At 38.5% G+C, this 21,668-nt stretch overlaps 1 protein-coding gene across 5 annotated transcripts in view; it reads right to left on the bottom strand.

Moving 5' to 3' along the window:
- shroom4 (shroom family member 4) overlaps positions 1 to 21,668 on the bottom strand; it is a 40,497-nt gene that overhangs the window by 2,169 nt on the left and 16,660 nt on the right. For 3 of the 5 annotated variants that reach the window (XM_042727386.1, XM_042727388.1, XM_042727387.1), the window contains 8 exons: positions 21,260 to 21,411; positions 10,396 to 10,554; positions 6,933 to 9,453; positions 5,090 to 5,154; positions 4,326 to 4,943; positions 2,712 to 3,341; positions 2,356 to 2,494; positions 1,785 to 2,057 (listed from right to left, as the gene is read on the bottom strand). In XM_042727386.1, coding sequence (XP_042583320.1) covers positions 1,785 to 2,057; positions 2,356 to 2,494; positions 2,712 to 3,341; positions 4,326 to 4,943; positions 5,090 to 5,154; positions 6,933 to 9,453; positions 10,396 to 10,554; positions 21,260 to 21,411 — 4,557 coding nt within the window. Of the gene's footprint in view, positions 1 to 1,784; positions 2,058 to 2,355; positions 2,495 to 2,711; positions 3,342 to 4,325; positions 4,944 to 5,089; positions 5,155 to 6,932; positions 9,454 to 10,395; positions 10,555 to 12,250; positions 14,024 to 21,259; positions 21,412 to 21,668 lie in introns of those variants that run through there. The other 2 variants (XM_042727389.1, XM_042727390.1) reach the window with 2 other exon arrangements.

Below are 21,668 nucleotides of genomic sequence, written 5' to 3'. Positions count from 1 at the left end.
GTGCGTGCAAACTGCCATCGTTAATCTTGCAGAGACGGAGAGCTTGAGCGGGGAGTTCTTTGGCGTGAGTGAGCAGGAGTAAGTATTCTGATTAATTATTTTGTATAGTATTTTAAAATGTAACGCCAGTACGCCATATCTCTTGACGTCTCCCCGATTGCCTGCGAGCTTCTCCTCCTGTCTGTACGGTAATTTCTCTACTGTGCGACAGAGAGTCGAGTGGTTATGACGCAATCGTTAGCCTATTTTTACAAAAACTGTTTCTACGGGGCCATAATGTAACATAGAAGGTAATGGAGCCCTTTTATACATTGTCGTGTATCTTTAGAAATAAATAATGGACAAATGGAGTCTTTAAACGCCTCAGATGTAAAGTTATTCGCTGTCAAAGTGACGCCAAAATGAATGGGAGTCAATGGGATGCTAACGCAAGTGAAGTTCTGCTACAAGATGGCGGCACGCGGCCGACTTCAACTTCCGGTTGACTTCCTTCCCCCCTGGGATAAACGGGATATAACGGTAATTTTCATTTGTTAGGCTAATTAGAGGTAGAATTCTTTAGTGAAATAAAATGCGCCAAAATGATGTTTATTTAAATGAATTCGAATGAATTAATGAGAGAGAGAGAGAGAGAGAGAGGGAGAGAGAGAGAGAGCGCGTGAAGCTTGCAAACAAGTGAAAGTTATCATGTCATTGCTAAGAAATATAATGTAGCTTTAGCAAAGCTGTTGTATTTATAAAATTCACAGGGCAGAGGTTTAAAACCATACATAAAGTTTCCATCTAAATAAAATGCGAGTGTATGCACTGGTAAACGTGTCGCCCTCGCTCTGGGAGTTCTGCGGGGAATCGGATATGTGTGTTTAGACATAGGTTGGATGTCCAGATATCGGATATGTATCCTATTAAAATCCACATTTGGAAGTGGCTCAGATTGGATGCAAAAATTCGGATCTCGTGTGGATTTTTGTGTTTACACGCATGCATCAAATTCTGATATGTGTCAGATATGGGCAAAAACCCGGATTTTTTCTGCCAGTGTAAACGCAGCCTAATTTACTTGTATATTGCTTTTTACAATACAAATTGTTTTAAAGCCACTTTACAGAAAAAAATATGATGTCAATGTTTATAAAGCTATCTTCATGAATTATAGACAAATTTTGCAGATTGGAGCTGAGCAACAATACCATTTACATTTTGCAAAGATACAAGCAATCAAGCAGTTGAGATTTGCTATATATTATACTTTATATTGCTATACGTAAGTCAACACAATCTTGTCTTAAGGACAAATCAAAACAACTCATCAAATCTTTCATAAAACCAAAATGTGTTCTTGTCTTAGGACAACTTTGGGTGAAAGGTTTTGATCCACTTTAATCATTGACTACTATAGACCTCAGTCAGGGTAACATTATATTTTATTTTTGACCGGAAACGAGGCTGTGAGGGACAGAAGTACAGTGTGTTCAATACTGTCGTTTAACGACATACTGATTGTTCAACGGATGAAAAGAAAAACGTTCAGCACAGACAGAATTCCTTAGGACAGTTTTGAAAGTTGTGAGGACCTTCATACAGTCCATGCCATTGAAAAGACAGTACGCCTATCTCTCACAGCCTTTTTTTTAATCCACGTACAATTCAGTATGGCATCTAACCTGACTTAAAGTGTATACTGTATGTATGCAGTTGACGTTGGATGTATTATACATCCAAAGTTTAATATATTGCTGGGTGATAATATAGTTTACATTTTGCAATGATATTTCTCTCCTCACCCTCTCGTGGTGGCCAGTCTCTGGGTCCACGCAGTCCAAGGCACTTTCTACCCGGATCAGTCTCCCAGAAAGGGACAACAGCAGGCTGGTCACCTTGTCTAGGTCACCGATGAACATGCGGTACTTGTCCACCTCGTTGGGCTTGCAGATAGCGAGCACCAGGCTCTCTACCTCTTCTCCCAGCTGAGCATTGGCACGAATATCCTCTTGCAGGCCCCTCTGTGCCTCACGCAGGACACCCAACTTTTTACGAAGGCTCTCCATCAGCTGCTTCTGTACAATAAAAGACAGTGTTACCAGTGATTTTTATTTTTTCACCTTTCTATTCATCAAAGAATCCTGAAAAAAACATGTATCACGGTTTCCACAAAAATATTAAGCAGCTCAACTATTTTCAACATTAATAATAATAAAAAAGTTACTTGAGCACCAAATCAGCATATTAGAATGGTTTCTGAAAGATCATGTGACACTGAAGACTGGTGTAACGGCTGCTGGTCACCATTAATTCATCATAGGAATAAATTGCAAAGCATGAAATAATTGAGCCATACATTTCTGAATCTTTCACCTTATAATTGAGTTCTTCCTCCACCTCTTTCCTCTCTGAGATCTCTCGAAACCTGGCAAGAAGTTGCGGGTTGTCAGCTGACATGTCATAACAGGCTGATCGTGAAACTTGTACTGTGGATGTTCCCAGTCTAGAGGGCCTAGGAAAGAGTCATGGATCATTCAGAAGCAACATAATGGAGGTGAAGATGTTACAATATTTCTGATAGAACAGAATAGAATACACTGACAATTCATGTAGAATTTACTCTGAAACAAGTTTCACTAAAAAAGTGCAAATAAAAGAAACAAGTAACACATTGATCAAAGCATAAAATTTTGAAGCAGAAAGTCTGAAACAGTATTATATTGGTGTACCTCTCTAGTGTTCCTCCGCTAATTGGGTGGCCTCCTCTCCAGCTCTCTCCACCCATCTCTTTATTTACACTGTGTGGAAATAACTCTCCAATCAGCTCTTTCCTAGATAAACCATAATCATCCTCTAGAATGGAGTCCACCAAAGCGGCCCTCTGCCCTCTAATGTTTCTCGCTGAAGGAGCCCCTTCCTCAGGCATGTTGTCAATGTCTGTCTCCAGCACTATGACTGGTCGAGCAAAACCCTGCATCTCCATCCTGTCCTCTCCTTCCCTTCTGTCAATTTCTCCTAACCGCTCATTCTCACTGATCTCATCTATGTCTGTCTCCAGGGGCTGGTTTCCATCTTCAATACTGTTAGGACTGCGGGAGGAAATAAGCTGGTTTTTGTAAACTGTTCCAGGGAAGCCTGCTTGGTAGGGCTGCAAGTGGTAGTTGTTCATGGAGAAGTAGGATTCGGGACACACGGGTGCAGTTGACAAACTGTTCACTGGGACTTCATGAGACCTGGTGGTGCCTTGTGCTTGGTAGTGAGGACTGGAGCGGTTCCACTCAGCTCGATGCTCAGAAAAGATGGGCTTCACCAGTGTGACTCTAGGCTCATCTGACACTGCAGCATTGTGGACAGGTATTCTAAAATAGGGCAGACATGAAGGTAGTTTATTCAAAAGTACATAAAAAATTTAAATTTATTCACTACCATTCAAAAGTTTAGGGTCAGTAAGATTTTTATTTTTATTTTATTCAGTAAGGATGAAAAGGAACCACCAAAGGAACAGTACAGACATATAATGTTACAATAAATGCTGTTCTTTTGAACTTTCTATTTATCCAAAATTCTGAAAAAAAAAATATATATATATAAATATATATTATTCTTCTTATATTAGACTGATTTCTTAAGGATCATGTCACAGTGTAGACTGGAGTAATGGCTGCTAAAAATTCAGCTTTGTCATCAAAAGGAAAAAACATTTTAAAATACTTTAAAATAGAAAACAGCTATTTTAAATTATAATAATATTTCACTAATATTACTGTTTTTTGTATTTTTAATCAATTAAATGCAGCCTTGGTGAGCATTAGACACATACAATTTTTTTTTTTAAACATTAAAAATTCTTACCAACCCCATAATTTTGAACAGAACTGAACATACAATTACTTAACCATACCAAATCTCTGAATTAAATACATTTTGATATTTTTTGGCATGAAGTCAAACAAAAAATTCAGGATAAAAAAAGTGTCCTGATATCATAATGAAGTATGAAGTATCAGTGTCCTGATATAATAAATAATAAATAAATAAATAAAAATACTGGAAAGAAAGTTTAGTAATTTGGCATAATCATTAGTTTTAGAAAATTTTTACTTGTTATTAATATTCACAAAAAAATGTATTGTGGTCTAATCAACGTTGTAAAAATGTTTTGATTTTTAAGATGTGTTCTCTCATGTATTCAAAGTATAAAGTTAATGTTTTTACTTTTTATTTAATGGATTCTTCCATTAAATGTAAAAAATTCTTGAAAATGGTTGGTTAAAACCATATGAAATCAACAGGAATATCATGAAAAAGTCTTATATGTCATGCGTGTGGAAGGTATGTTTTACCTTGTGTGTGGTTCAGGCTGCGGCAAAGGTTGATGAAGTTCTCTCCTCATGTCTCTCTCTCTTGGGGGCAGGGCTACAGGTTTAAAGGCCCGACGTGTAAAAGCAGGGCTGGGGGGAGCCACAGAGTACCCTTGACCGCAGCAGTGATGGCTCTCTGAGACCTCCCTTGGAGGAAGACTACAGGAGCGATGACGTGTCATTTCAGACACACTGGGGGGCTGTGGTCGAGGTGGAGAGGAAGAGGGAGAGTTATAGAGTGGTGGGGAGGAGAAGAGGTTATGGTGAGATGCCCGTCTCTTGTGGAACTGATCCCATTTCGGGGGCGGTGGACGAGGAGGCGGAGGCCCTTTTTTCTTTTTTACTTCACCGACACATACTCCATTCTCATCCAGGTCACCGAGAGTGGACGCACGCATTCTGCTTGGCGTGACATTGGTGTGATTATGAAAATTTTGTGTGTCCACACGAATGTCATTTTCTGACATAGCACGGTTTCTAAGGGGTGAAAAAAGATGCTCCTCAGTACGGCCACCTGTCATGTTGCCACACTGACCCATGAAGCTAGGAACAGCAGCACCCTCTCCTGTCTTGGAGTCTCTCCTACACCTTGAGTAGTCCCTGTGGAATAAGAAATGTTATGCTATACTTCTTATAAGTAATGGCTTGTTAATAATAGCCATACGTAAATTAATAAAACACATACTTAATATTGGCAATAGCAGTAAGTAAATCTATTGAGACCGAATTAAAAACAGTAATCTTACCTCTCTGTTATGCTGAAATTTCTGTTTAGTTTTTTTGCCTGTTCCTGTTCCTGCGCAGGGTGGGCCTGTAAAATATGTTTGCAATATATTTAAATATAAAATATGAATTAAACAATAAATAAAATAGAATAAAATAAAAAAAATAACAGAAAAAAAAAAGTGTTTTAGATTTTTACCCAAACCTACTACTACTAAAAAAAAAAAAACCTACTAAAAAAAGGGCACCTAGGTAAAAAGATAATACCAATATACTGTTGATTTATGTAACTCCATTTTCACCTGTCTACTGACTTGTTATTTAGCAAATGGGGCATCTGAAACAACCTACTGTAGGTGATTTAAGTGCCTCTTTCAAAGGGGTACTACAGAGGTAAGGCTTAAGTAACCATACAAATACTGGTTCATTCCCACGGCTGTTGTGGCAACCATCTATAGCCCAGAATTTTAAAAGCACACCATGAGCAAAATATCTGATAACTGCCAAAATAATTGATACTGTTCAAAAACATTCTGTTCTGAGAACTGTAAGGGGAGTCAGTACAGTGAATAGTATTTCTGATTCTCATCCAGTGGACATGGGCTTCATTCCACTACAAGGAAAATTCCCTCTTGAATTCACCTGAATTTGCCCTCAAGGATTAAAAAAGGTCTAAAAGATCTAAACACATTGAAGGACTAAAATTGCTCAGAGATCAGTTAGATTATCAATTTCGCGTTTTAAGATGAAACTCTTAAAACACTTTTACCGTAAAAACCAAAGAACATGTATTAAGACTAGTGATTGTTACGATGGAATACATATTCAATCTTCCTGTCATATTAGAGCCAATTCATGGTTTTTATACAGTTCTGGCCAACATTTGGCCTTTTGGGACCCAAATTTCAAGATATCCTGCATGAATGCTAATATTAAAATAAGTCTGCACTAAAGACTCAAAACAACCGTCTCATTCCCATCTACATGGCACTATACCAAAGAGTCTTAAAATAACAGCTCAAGTAGAGAATAAACAGTTTCACCCTTATTCGATTCCAACAGTGTGTAGAAAGATCAATGCACAAAGAAGATTTATAATATTTGACAGATAACAGAAATACCTTTCTGGCTCCAATAAGGCAGGCTATTTTCAATGCAAAATTATTTAACTGAAATCAAAATTGGTTCAATGATTTCACAAAATGTGTTTGTAAGGACTCATCTTTTAGTTTCTAAGAGCCTAAAACTGTAAACAACCACAATAAAGAAAGGAAATCACACCCTCTTCTATCAAGCAGCAATGTTTGATTTCCATCTGTATTCATGCTCAAGCTATTCATTATAAGCGAATGTACAGGCTATTCATTATGAATTTATGAGGTTGTTATTTGACAGTGAACTGCAGGAGGAAAGCTCTTACTTGCATAAATAATTTAACAACAATGTCTCCATTTAGCAAAGATATATATAGTGCATACTATAACACTTGCATCAGTAAGGTACTTGCTATGTTGCTAATATCTGTTAAATTTTCTTTCAATAATCATTTGACTAAATACATACAGCAACCTAATGTTTTTGCCCCAAACATGATTCAGCAGATCCCTTGGGGTCCATGAAGTTACTGTCTGCTGGACAACACAGTGGCACACTAAACCTAGGACATGGCAGAGTATTTAAAGGCAGGTAAATAGCAAAAATACGCCAATGCTAATGTAGTATATTGTATACTTTTTGTTACAGTGGTACTCAGAAAATCTGGAATTTTTTATATTAGTGGCTCCCTGGGTTGACTGAGAGCCTGGATCAGAAAAGCTTCACAATCCTCATTTTAGACAATGAACAATGCTAAATTCCTAATCTTACCTCAGCTGGGGTGTAGCTCCTGGCCTTGTAGGGGGGATTCACGTGGTAGTCATCATACTGATTGTGCTGGGTGGTCACTGGGTGGAACGCTGAGCAAGGCTTTTGGATGTTGGTGGTAGTGTTGCTATAGAAATGCTCAGAGGACTGCAGAGAGGAAGGAACCTGAGGACTGGGCGGCTGTTTCCGATAGGCATCGTGAGATAAAGACTGAGGAACCATGTCACCGCTCATATTGTGTTCAGAACAAACAGGTTCTCTCCTGGATTCCCTTTCTTGTTCTCTCTGCAGCATTCTTTGCCTCTCCTCCCAGTCTTTTACCCTTTGTTGCTCTTTTTCCCTCTCTTTCCTTAATCTTTCCTTCTCCCGCTCTTGTTCTCGAAGTTTCTCTTGCTCTTTGACTCTCTCTTGCTCTCTTTCTTTTTCCTTCTCTCTCTCTACCAGCCTCTTCCTCAATTTTTCTTGGTCTTGTTGGGTACTCATAAACTGTCTCCCAGTGTCCAGTGAGTTGACGTAGGGCACATCTTGATACGAAAACCTCCTCCGGCCCAGGTTAGTGGCCATTTCAAGAGGTTCAGGTGAGGATGGATAGTTCGGTCTACTCGGCTTCTCTAGTCTCTGATTTCGATTTGTCAGACTTGACAAGTTTGTTACAGACTGACTCAACTTTCTGCTAGTCTCTTCAAAAAACCTCCTGCGGTCTGCAAAGGGAAGAATATCACACTCGTCCGATCTACCCAAGCGACTACTGGAGGAACCTGCCCTCCCTCTTGTTGAACCCATTTTCCCAGAACTCATCTGTTCAGTAGCCTCATTTCTCTTAATCTCTGAGGGCTCAGTTTCCGGTTGAAGCTTGTATTCTGGTGTCCAGCGCCATCTCCGTGGTTTACCTGCAGGGGCTATCTCCTCCACCACATGCACACACACTTGTTTGGCATTTTGAGAGATATGGGTTTGGGTCTGAGATGTCTGGGAGCACACAGCCCTGGTTCTGGATTGGTTCTCAACTTGGGTTGTATCTTGTTGAGGTGTCCGTTCGGATATTTGGACAGTCGGAGGACTGGTAAGAGGACTTGAGAAGGTTTGTGGTCTGGGTTGATGGTGCTCTGGAGGAGCTACTGCCTCCACGTTGAGATCTGCAACCTCTTCTTCCACAGTCTCCTCACCACAAGGGTTTCTGCTCTTCTGCAGCTGGGCCTTCTTCCTCTGGATCTCGTTTCTGAGGTTTGTGGCAAAACGCTCACTTCTACGACGTGACTTGGAGCTACGGAACTGACGTTTCTGTGATTGCTTTGTGATGCTACCATCATCTACGCTCACTTCTCGCCCATTCTCATTCAGATGAGTGTCCACACACACGTTAACAGCTACAGATCCAAAGTTCTTCTCACTGGTCTGAGAGTTAGCAGTGGAGAATCCATTCTCCATGGGATTTCCAGAGACATTACTGGGCTGCCCCGAGAAATTCTGTCCAGAATCTAGAGGATCCTCCTCTAACCTGGGATCCTCAAGTTCGGAAGTTGCCACTGAACCAGGTGTGGAACATCTACTCATTCCCCAGTTGGCCTGGGCCGTATTTGGACTAGTATCACTCAGAAAACTCAGTGACCACTGACAAGTTGGAGATGCACAATCATTTTTGTCACCAGTAAAATCCATCATATGCAGCTGAGAAGCTAGAAGTTTCTCAGGTGCACTGTGTCTATGCATTGCTGACTGGATATTACATTCTGGTTGGGCATCTAAGTTCTCATCCCTATTCCTTTGTGAAAATGGACTGAGAGGAGGTGTAGATGCCACCACAGATTCTGAATAGCTCTCCAATTGTTTTTTCTCACAGTCAGTTGCTTTGCTATCTCCTTCAGAGTCTGTCTTAGAGTTGAAGGTGTAATAAGGTTCATTGGTGCATCCTTTACGTTCTTTCTCATTGTCTTGTGTTCCATTCAAATAAACACTACCAGTCAGAACTTCCTGGATTTGGGATTGATCTTCAACCATGCAGCTGGTTACACTTGGGATGCCTACAGGAGCAGACACACAGCGTTTATCTGTTGGTTGGCCTCTAGTAGCCCTAAAACTGTCCTTCCTCATGGGTGGCTGTGGTGGAGCACAATGTTCTTCCTCACAGCCATAGGACGCTGGTCGGACTTTAGCCTCAGTTCTGTCAGACAGTATCTTGGAGTGTCCACACTCTTCCTGCTGGTTTCCATGGCCACTGGGGGCACAATGTTGGCCTCCCTCTGGATACCTGCAGGAAGAACCAAAACCCTGGAGAAGACTGTCCATAGAGTTGGTATCCTCAGGCTTGATGGGGACAGTGTAATCGGATGTGTTTGAGCTGGCTGAGAATGAACTGTAAGCAGAGTCACGTTTGTTGTTGAAGATGACAGGATCAATGGGAGACAGCTGACTGTCATAGTAACCCTGGTTGGGTGGATTCTCCAGACTCTCCATACTTCCTATTGAGCTACTGCGGTCTGTGCTGTAGTGCCTGGAGATATGGCCCCACTGCCTGGACAGCTCACTGCACAACGAAACAGAAGTGAACCAATTTAGACGATGTGACAGTCACCATAAGGATTTGAAAGATTGCTTATAAAAAGTACCCTTTTTTATTTTTATGTCAGCTTGGAATTTCAGTATCAAATTATGAAGTACTGTTTTGAAATTTGCATTTGGCTTGTAAAATTCCTTTAGCAACTGAGCAAAAGCTTCAGTCTAAAAAGTTTCTCTTGCCACATATATTGCAAGATGGCACTGATTTCAAAGTATTTTGAAATCACATTTCGAATATTCAGCTCAATAAAAATAACATTTTATAAAAAAAAAAGTTAAAAGAACTAAAAACAGTGTATTCATATTGCAAGCCTCATTTTCCATCATTTAAAATAAAAAGACCTCAGCATTAAAAAAAAACAAATCTATATGTTTGTCTCAAATTATTAGTTTTATTACTATTTTATTTTAAATTGATAATCATATTGGCCTTTTCATTTTGTGTTACAGGTGCTGTGATTAGGTTTCCCAGTTTCAGTGGAAAGACACTACAGGACAAGTCCCTTAAAACAAACATTAATGTTGAAGTCGAAAGTTAAAGATTAGTCCCTTAGGTCACTGCTATGTTTTGTACGACAGGTTTTCTTGTGTGTTTTTGGTCACTTTGCTGGTGATCTGTGAAGAATGTCTGAGTCATACGTCTGAAAATAGTGGTGGCATCCGGTGAGCCACATGTTGACATAAGACATGAGATCACTAGCTTCCTCTCTGATTGTTTTCCTTGTGAAATTTTCTGGAAGCAAAATTCCCTAATTCAACAATAAGATCCATCTCTCTCTCCCGTGCACACACAAAGATCTGTTAAAGCTATTAGTGTAATGTACATGTTGCAAATTATATCTATATCAATTTCAAAACACTGAAATGCTAAAAAGAAATGAATCATCTGTATGATGATTATTATACCAACCTATTGTCACCGCCGGAGTGCCAAGGTACACTGAGAGGTGCAAAGTGGAGCTGCATAGCCGGGGGGCCATCTGAGGAGTCACCAGTGCCCGTAGTGCAGGGTGCCTCTGACAGCTTTGCCAGATGCCAAGAGTGGGGACGGATCACTGGCACACTGCGCCTGCTCAAAAAACAGAGACATAAGCCAACATGAAGTGATAACATCACCCTAATATTCCTAATTACCAATTACTCACAAAAAGATAACCACAATCAGGAAACCACAGCATTCAAGAGTGAGGAAAAGACCCTATACTCCAAATCAGTGTCAGTCTTAAACACATACAGGAATCAAGGGAAATATGTTTGGCTTCTCCACCTGGAACTCTTTCATACCTGCCATCCACTAGACTCTGAAACGGCTGATTGAGGTTCTTTATAAGGTATCGCAAGGTACAGCAAAATAACAGCATTAATGGAACAAGGCCCAGATTCCAGGTACATCCCATCATTCCCAAAAATCCAGAGGAAACAATGGTTTTTAAGGGCTTATTATTTAACTAATACCAATTTAAGCGTTTCCTCAAGAGGCTAGATGAGAAAAGCAAGTGAGAAATATCCAAAAATGCAATATACAAGGAATAGCAATCTTTTGTTGTCATTATAAACTACCATTCAAATGCTTGGGTTCAGGAAGAATTTTTGTTTCAAAAGAAGTCTCTTATGGTCAACAAGGCTACAATTTTTAAATAAAAAATACAGTAAAATGTGTTTTACAATTTAAAATAACCATTTTTTTTTTATTGTAATATATTTTAGGGATGTAATTTATTCCTGTTGATGTCAAAGTTGAATTTTCAACATCCGTTACTCATACAGTTTTGCAGAAGTCCTGCGGAAACATTTCTTCTTTTTATTTGTGCAGTTTAATATTTTTTGTGGAAACCACAGGATACTTTTTCTGTATAGAAAGCTTAGAAGCTCAGCATTTATTTGATCAATTTAATGCGTCCTTGCTGAATAAAAGTAACCTTTCAAAACTGACACCAAACTTTTGAATGTTAGTGTATATAAATTCAAAACACTTATAAAACAAATAGCAATATCGATACTGACTTAATTTAGCTATTTAATGGCAGTTCTCGTATGCGGTTATTGTAAAGCATAAGAATATTTATTGTAATGCAACAAATTAATACACATTAAAGAGTTATTGCCACACAATTGTTACACACCAACGTTATTGCCACACATGACATTAAGTAAACAGAGGAAAAACATCAACACAGAGGCACGTCAGAATCTAAATCTCATCTCGTTCATTTCACTCACAAACACTAAATGTAATTAATATTTCATTCTGATCACTTTTGCAATCGCAGGAAAATCGAGATTTCTCATGACAGTTCATAACTACCGTCATCCTCTTCCAATAAAACTTACAATCTAATCAAAAACATTAAACCTAACACCAAGCTGATCTGAGGTTCCAAAAGTACAGCTATGTAAAGACAAAAGTAAAAAAAAAAAAAAAAAAAAAAAAAAAAAAACACAAAACGAAAATCAAAAGAAAAAAAAAAAGGTTTTTTTTTTTTAATGTAAAAATTAAGTTACGACTGAAATCGGGTCTATTAGAATATGATCTGTCCTCAGAGTTTTGACTCAACTACGCTTAGATTTAGAGAGAAAAAAAACATGTAAAATCACCAAAGCAATCAAAGTTTTAAAACAAAATAAAACAAGCAGAAAAACACTCGCCTTAGCACAGCAGTACAGTTCCAGTGAAATACACCAAACAGAAACCAGGCTGAAACTACGGCTGGTTTGACCTCCACTTAAGGTTTTCTGCACATTACGAAATGTCTTGAGATACTCACAACACTTCAGTCAACTCCAGATGTTCTCAAAGTAAGAGAAATATTCTTGAGACGAGTCCCATCAAAGACTGTTCAGCTTCAGGTTCAAGGTGAAGTTCAGGTCTAAACCATCAGTAGACACTTCGAGTCAAAGGACAACCCTGAGGTCTGCGGTTTCTGCTGTGAGTGGTCAGTCTTTATCAGGACCCTAACGGCTTCGATGCTCACATGAGTGAAGGTTGGTGGTCATTTAGCTGTAATGAAGCAGCCTGAGGCTCTGACCAGATTCCTAGTCCAGGAAAAAATTAACAGACAAACACTCCCCCCCCACTTCCCCTCTCAAACAGCAGCACACACTCTCTCTCTCAATATTTCAAGTCACAACTGAAGACCAAACGGCATATTCTCTCTCTCTCGCTCGCATACTCACACACACAACCTCCCACTCACTCGCTCTAATGACATTTGGGGGAGAGGAAGCGGTGCTCAGACGAAGAGGAAACTATGTTTGGGGGAGATAAAGCGGCAAGCCACTGCTAAAATAATACCTAGCATTCTCTCCTATTATTGTTTGAATGGGGGAAAAATGTGAGGGCCGCTTCCTGTCTCCCTGGGAGAGCAGTCAATTTCGGCCAGTAGTGGTGAGAGAGTAAGGGGGGTGGAGAGAGAGAGAGAGAAAGAGCAGAGGAGGATATACTGTATGTGAAAAAACGGGAAACAAATTGGTTGAACAAGACAAAATGATTGAAGTGGTGCATTGTCGTTGGGGCATGAGGCCAGGTACATGTATTCTTGCTCTTTTCAATAGTGAAGAAAGCACAACAATGCAAAGCACATCTGAGAGGCAACAATGTGCGATTTGTTATTCCAGCAACTGCCTGAGAAAGAGAATAAAATGAAGTTTAACTCATATCAGCTGTGCTTAATAAACAGCTTTTCCTGCTCTAATCAGAATGGCTGATGAAAGTCAAAATGGGGTCATTCTGATTAACAACTGCAACACTGACAACACAAGAAAATCCAACAATCATGTGTAGGACAAATTATAATTGTGTACACAACCTCCCACTAATGGGCTCTTCAGTTGAAACCGTTAACCCAGTCATTCTTATAGGGACAGTTTCCCCACAAATGAAAATTCTGTAGTCATTTATTCACCCTTGTGTTGTTTAAAATGTTCTTCAGTTGGACACGGAAGTAGGTATTTTGAAGAATGTTGGCAACTAAACTGTTTTGGTGTCCATAGACTTTGTGGGAAAAAAATTGCATTTTAATGAGGTTAGAAACATTGACTGGACAAACACATTGAATGATGAGCACACAACGTGTTTCAATAACAGGTCTGCTGTCCATCTGTGGAAATGCTGGAATAAACTAAGCATAAATGAATGAACTGTACTGTATGGAGGTGTAAACTGTAACAAGATGATTGATCACTGCACAATGACAGGACGCCCTTCTGCTACAAACTCAAAAGTATCTACTTTTTTATTACAAAAAGAAAACATACTTTTAGGCCATAGTATAAGTAGTCAAACTGGGATGCAGCCCATCTTTTATACCACAAATCTGAGGTTAGTGCACAAGTGTGTGGAACATTAACTCTGGATATAAAAAGCCATTAAACCAGGGTTAAGTCCTTAAGTGAAGCCATTATAAAACCATTAAGGGTATAGAGTTTCTGTTATACCAGCATGTTAAATTTACATTGAAATTCTTTGTAGTAACTGAGATCGTGATTGATAGCAAACAAGGGTGGATAAACCACGAAATGATAATATCTTGAGGTGTGAGGTCACTGGTTATTGTGAGAAACATTGGTGACACACACAAGTCAGTAGTACTGCATGCTGTGCTCTGGTCAAAGATCCTTCCTCTCTTCTGTTTTTTTTTTTTTTTACACCAACACTGAAAAAAAAAAGCAACTGCATTTTTTCCAGTTTACCTAGAAATGCAGTTTTCTTGAAACTAACATAAAAACCCTTGTCAGACCAGCAGAATTATCCCAAACTACTCGAACACAGTCTAAACAAAGAATTTCATATTGTTTAAATGTTAAAGCTTTTTGTACGTTCCATTCCCAACATGCATTGCAGCATTAATATATTATGCAGTTACTGTTATAGGATTATTATTTTGCTGACTTTATGCCTTTTTTTTTTTTTTTTTTTTTTTGCAGTGAACACATCAAATTAGTCCGTTAGCAGTCCTCTTTGTCTTACTGTAAGGAATGCATAATGTACCATGTCCATATCTAATTAGTCAATTATTCAAAAATAATACCCTGATCAAGAATATAATAGAGATTTGTCCAGATTGCAATGCAAAGAGAGAAGCATAAAAACTAAATCATATTATGCGCTGTCATTTCAGTTACTTTGTGCTAACAAAGTACAAAATAGTTTCAAAATACTGGTGCTACTATGTATTTTTAAAACTTGTACCATGTTCCATACATGTGTATATCTCTAAATCAAATGGACCTTTCACCTTAAATTAGCTATTAATTTGAAGCCTATAAAATTATATGCAACAAGGTCAAAAATAAAATAAAATAAAATAAAATAAAATAAAATAAAATAAAATAAAATAAAATAAAATCCTCTCCGCTTTCAATCCATGCAATCAGCATCGTTTGTTCTCTGGTTGCCCGCTTCCCGAAAACAGCGAGCGAGACGCAAAGGCTGCATTCCATGTAATCACCCAGGCTTTTACCAATATGGCCACAACGAAAAACACACCACAAAAAGAGAACACACAAGATCTGCTCTCCACAACAAAATATCTTTTTTTGTTTTTTATTATCCTCCACCACCCCGATCTTAAAGTACTTTTTAAGGGGAAAGAATGCATGTAAAAATGCATCTTGGCCTAAAAGCTTATCAGCAACATCAAACCCTTCCTAACTATTTTGAATAGAAAAACATAGCAGTGAGATGTGCCAGGTCATCATGACCCTGGTGCCCTATTAATCACAAGAGCATAAATTGAATGAATAAAAGTATGCAAGTCTGTCGACTCGGTCTTAACAAAATTTCAACAACAGATGTTAAAACAGATGCACAGCAGTCCATAAGGCTTCACAGTTTACACCAATGATAACACCACAGTTTGTTTACACTTTCCCTGGCAACTGAACAGAAGTTAATCTAACTGATGGCCTGCATTTTATCCACATGTCCAGCATATCAGTGTTATATCACAAAACATATTTACCATGATGAGAACTATGGCATGGTGCTCTGGGCTACTGGGCCTTTTAATAAAAAAAGAAGCCATTTCAGTATGCACAGTCTGATCGTAATGCAATCCCAAAGGACAAACCCACACATGGAGAACTGTCTGGATTGATCACTTGACACATTCCAGGAAAAGGAACATGTCTTCTTTGTCCACTATCACTGAAAGACTCACACACCATTCACCAATTTTATTCTCTGATTTCAGACAATATAAATTTTTACTGGATATTTCATTGTGCATGCTCATTTTTCCTATTTAAAGTGGCCATTATATGACAGAAGAAGAAAATGTTAAAAATATTGTTACAGTACAAACACTAATATTTTATTAGCTTGATTTATTTTTTGTTGTTTTATTTAGATAAAATAATAATATAGAATTCTAATATCGGCCAAAGGATTAAAATAATTATTGATTATCGATGCACCCCTAATATACACTGTACATGTACAGACATTTATCCTGTGCACATTTTCTTAACAAAAGACAACAAAGAAGGCCATAAACTATAAATTCTATGCACACAAGTTTAATGAAAAACATATTATACAGTGAGGTTGGCATGATGAAAGTTTTGGAATCTGAAAGGTCTTGGAGTTTTGTTCATAATATGTGGAAAGTCAGGAGGGGGGGTGGTGGTCTTGGGAATGTAAGGAATGTCCATTGTTTTGGCATCGAGTCTCCTTTGTTCTTTCTTGTTCCTTAGCGCAGCGGGCAGGGTCTTATCCTGAGTTTGCTGTCTCTGTCCTTCATAACTCTCCTCCAAGGCCTCTTCAAACCACAAGATCATAAACTCAAAGAGTGAAGTGCAACTGGGGTTTCTCCCAGAGAGACCAGGCAACCTTTGATAGATGATTACTGAAGTGGCTCTCCACACTTTATTTCCTCAAGAGAGCAGTGGTGCTTACAGCTTTAATATCAGCATTTGGCCAGTTGGCTTCTTACAGTACATTACAGCCATTGGTTCCTGTAATGTGAATTGCACATGGCTAAATGTGTCATTTATTTACTTCACTTTATTTAAACTCTACCAAAAATGCTGAGACATGGAAAAATGGTAATGATTAAAACATGTAATGCATGTAGTTTATAATTTTTCCCGTCCCAACAGTGTGAACAATGTGGTGCTTTCAAAATATTCTTGTTTGTTTGAGCAGCCCAACATGCACATGTCAATTTCTGGCTCAAACAAAGCTCACTCTGGGGTGGTTTAAAGGGAAAAATGAAAATCCTAAAATCATTAACACCACTTAATCCCCTTCAATATCTTCAATACCGTTAAGACATTCTTCTGTTGAACACAAAGGAAGATATTCTGAAGAACACTGGGGTCCAAACAACATTGGGCCCCACTGGTTTTCACTGTAGGTACAAGAAAACACATTTCTTAATATCTAACCTGTCCCTTTAAGAAATCGAATTTGTAAAAATTTGAGCAATTCTGCTTGATGCCACTAGCAGCTCGGAAATTACACACAGCACTTTTAGGATTAATGCTGTTATGTATGGATGATCTAGTGTAATAGTATTCAATGGAAAACTGTGAAGAACCAACGTGCCAATTCCTCAATAAATCCAGAAAGATATGCCAAAGCAAGACAGCATCACTTCCCTCCCTCACGTGGCTTTCCTGTAAAGACCTACCCTTCCTTTAAGTCTGAACATGTGTGTGTGTGAATCAGAATATCTAAAAACTATATGTTCACAGTCCAAATATGGTCTGTGTTTCAGACTTGGCTTGAGTCAGGGACAAAATACGCATTTCAAAACAGTTCTTCCGCCCCTGACAATGGTTATTTGCTGTAAATAAACATTTCTGTCCCATGGTTCCCAGCTCCGCTCCTAAAGCTGCTATTACAGTCAGCATGTGTAACAGGAAGTGGGAGTAAGAACTAGGAGGAACCAGACATCCAGAAATTTCAGAAGCACACTGTTCTCTATGGCAAGAGGGGCACCACACCTCCAGACAGAGCACATCGGGTTTTGATAACCTCAACAGATCAACTGCAATTTCTTTCGGTGTGTATAATATACATTTTTTATTCTTGTAGTATTTAGTACTTACAAGAACTAGACTGGTATGCAACTCAAAAGGTGAAGACACAAACGCTGAACTAAATTGTGCAATCCCAAGTTGAACAAAGTGGATGAAGTGCATAAAATCTGCATTCCAGACAGCTGCTGCTAAACAATAGAAAGTGTGTGTGCAGGAAAACAATACAGTGTGTCTCTGGACACCTCAAACAAAAAACAACACCTTCCAATTCACAAAGACAAGCCAGGATGACACAACAGCTTAAAAAAAAAAAAAAATACACATATATATATATATATATATACACACACAAACACATATACTGTCATTATATATATATATATATATATACACACACACACACTTATTACTGTATATACTGTCATTACTAAATTTTTTTTTTTTTTTTTTTGTCATTTAAAGTTTATTTTTTTACACCCGTAATTCTCAACCAGGAGGTCGGGACCCACTAGGGTGCCTCAGCAAACCTCCAGGGGCACCCAATAATCCTTGCTATTAGATCAGATGTTCCACCCTGCAAAAACCCATCTCAGGTCAATTTCTAATCATTGACGGGGAGGTTGGCATTAAACAAACAAACGCACACATAGACAAACATCTCTATCTTGGTGCTAACTGAATAGTCTTACATTCCTTGGCCTTTAAATGGAGGTGGAAATGAGCCCTGCGTGATGCATGTGACCTTTACTGACGTCCAAAGATGAACACACACACACACACACACACACACACACACACAATTACAAAATCCTCTCACACACATAGTCATTCTTTGAGCTATAAATCAGCCATAAAGAATCTCTTTTTCACACACAACATAACTGCAGAAAACTGATACGTCTCTTAACCTTTTTAGATGTTGCAAAAAATGTAATCATGTGTTTTTTGCTAAAGGTTAAATGTGAGGAACGGTGACTATGAAAAGTCGGTAAATAGTGCCAACTGTACTGGCCTTAAATGACACAGCTGTGCCTGTTAGATTGATTGTTAAGTATGAATAAACATGCATTCTAAAGCCAAACCATTAGCTTTATACAAAAACAGGCTGCATGCAAAAAGGCAAATTATACAGCGATAGTCTATCCACACAGAAAAGTCAAATCTGATGCCTTGAAGGCACAGTCCCGCTGTTGTAACTAACCCACAAACAAAAGAAAACAAAACACACATACAAACACACACACAAAGAAAGTAGCATGTGCTGCCTAGAAAACCACAGCAAGAGGGAAACCACAGGCAGGGCAATAACACTAAGACTTCAGCATTTCTGACTTGCTGCCAAATAAACGGATGTAAAAAGAAAAGGAATTTTTTCCATCTCTACACCCCTCTCCTCTCCCTCTCTCCTGAACCTCTGGCTCTGTGGCTAACTTCTGCAGAGCTGGTGTTTGGATGGCTATCCTAAACCTGGAGGTTTAAAAGTTCAGATTTGTCTTTGACTAAAAGCATGTTTACAGTCTGAGACAGCAATTTCAAGATCTCATACCTTAAGTGCACTCAAGTAGGTTATGTTTTGTGAGAAATCTTGTGAGAATTCTTGTGTTTTGAGAATCTTTTGAGTGAGGGGTTGGACAAAAATAAACAGCATATTGAATTTGTTTATTTGCTATAGATAAAATAGATACAGAATGTCAAGAGGTTAGAGGATGTAGAGAGATTGAGAACGAGGGTAAAGAATGAGAAGATTATAAAATGAAGTCATAGAAATGAAAGAATATTAAAGCTATAGTGTGACAGCTTCAGAGTTATTACAGATAAAAACTAAAATTTTGCCAATACCCAATGGCATAAGCTATATTAAAAATTCTATAAAATTCATCTAAAATATCACAAATTATGGTGAATTTTGTTACAACAGTTACAGATCATTTTGAGGACAAGATAAAAGTTATACTATAGATTGTTATACTATAGTATTGCTACAGAATGAGAGATTATAGAATATTGAGTGGTTTTAAAATGATAAACTTTTGAGAACATATGGAATGATTTTATACAGGCTACATAATTTCAGAAACTACAGATGGTTTTAGAACGTTGAGAGGTTTTAAAATTATAAACTCTTGAGAGGATAAACTGTATAAGATTACACAACTAAAATTGTGAGGCTATAGAATGAGCTTAGAGAATGTTGAGATGTTAGAAAATGATGTTTCAGAATATTTAAGACAGAAAATGAGGTTATAAAAGCTGTGGAGTATTGAAACTGTTGCTTAAAAGAATGAAGAGAGGAGATTGTGGGTTTATAGAGCAGGAAGAAGGGAGGACAGTATAAATAAGTGAGAGAGGAGAAAGAAGATGAAAGAGGGAGGTGTGTGGGATGTACACTCAGCTGTCTGGTAGCTGCTAATGCAGTGAGGCCTCAACACACTGGAATGTGCTGGACTCAGCCGACTGCACGTCCAGTCCAGACTCAACAACAACACACAAAGCACCTCATTTACCCTGCACACATAAATCTAGCAATAAAAGGTAAACATTTATCACAAACTGCAAGTGAATGCATCAATAAAATTCTTCAAACGTTTGTGAGTGTGTGCGTATGTGTTGGTTAGACGCCTCGTCTGCACCTCTCCACACAGCCACAGTGAGGCACTATCACATGACACTTTTGACTGTCCACATGCCTGGAAAGGGAAAACCCTGAATGGACTAACACTGACCTGGATACAGCTTAAACACTTACTAGGAGTTATACTGATATAAGAAGAGCTGATCCTGGATCAGGCCACTCTGAGTGAGTCAAACAGGGTGTGTCAGTCAATTTTGTCTGTCACGGGTGAAAAACTCATGTCTGCCAAACTCTGCTGACGTCAACTCGCATCACGCCAGCTAAAATAAACAACACACACATAATCAGAGGCTACTGGTGGACTTAACCACTGTGCAGACGCTCTCCTTCTATATATCCTGGTCACATCTTCTAGGTGTGATGTTTTAGAAATCAAAATGGTAGTTTCACTATAAAGGTGTGACCACGTAAGTGAAATCTGGCTAAATCTTTGGGGCAAAAAAAGGCCTAGTGTCTGCTGTCAATAGTGTAGTGATGTACAGTCTGAAGCATAGCTCACACAGAAGTCACTTTCAAACCAACGCAGCAAATTTACAATACAAACTGAAAAAAAAAAAACAAACAAAAAAAAAACAGGACTTCTATTGAAATTACTGGATTTCACCTACAAAAATTTGCTGAGCAAAAACTGCAGTTTGTATATGTATGTATGTATGTGTGTGTGTGTGTGTGTGTGTGTGTGTGTGTGTGTGTTTGTTGAAATGGAAGTTTCACTGTAAAGCCTTTGTAAACTAATTAGTGCAAAAACATATGAGCATACAACATATATATTCAATGGTAAAAGTGACCACACCTTAAGTTAGCATATATGCATTTGTGTGTGTGTGTGTGCGCGTCAACATGGCACTTTTACTAGAATCAACACAAGGTGCAAACTTTTGAGGGCAAAAAATAGGTCCACTGTTCTTTGTCAATAAAGTAGCAATTTATGAAGCACACACAGAAGTTACTTTGAAACTGAGCGGTTTTCTGTTAGTTAAAGTGAAGATTTTGCATAACAAACTGAACCTGATATGAAGTCTGTGAAGTGAAATTTTTTCCCCTTGTGCAAAATTCTTGATTGCGTGGATTCCTATGACTGGATTTTGTCTATGAAAATTTGCCAGACAACGGTAAATGTTACTGCTCTTTAAGTCAGCATATGTGTATGTCTGCGTACCTTCGGACGACGATTTTGAGAACCCTGTAAGAACCTTTGATGAGGATGAGAGCTTCTTGACGGGAGCCGTAGAGAGCCGAGCCGTTAATGTTCACCAGTTCATCTCCCACTCTCAACTTCTTACACTGAGCTGCCTTTCCTCCCTCTTCTATCTTTAGGAGAGACAGAAAGAAAGAGTTTAAGGTTAAATATTATATTTATATATGTGTCATATACTTTCACACATACCACAGAGGGAGGTCTTCTGAAGAAAAAAAAGGCCATATTATAATAGATTATTTTCTCCTTTCAAAGAGGACTTGGAGGTTAAATTCTTAAATCAGAGAAGCACACACACTTGACAGAATTTACTTACAGATAAGCACGTTTGCCCACACGGCCATGTCCATTTAACATGTAACCACTTCCT

Source organism: Cyprinus carpio, chromosome B7 (genome assembly GCF_018340385.1).
Source record: "Cyprinus carpio isolate SPL01 chromosome B7, ASM1834038v1, whole genome shotgun sequence".
Classification (NCBI taxonomy): Eukaryota; Metazoa; Chordata; class Actinopteri; order Cypriniformes; family Cyprinidae; genus Cyprinus; species Cyprinus carpio.
This window is presented reverse-complemented; position numbering and strand designations above follow the sequence as displayed.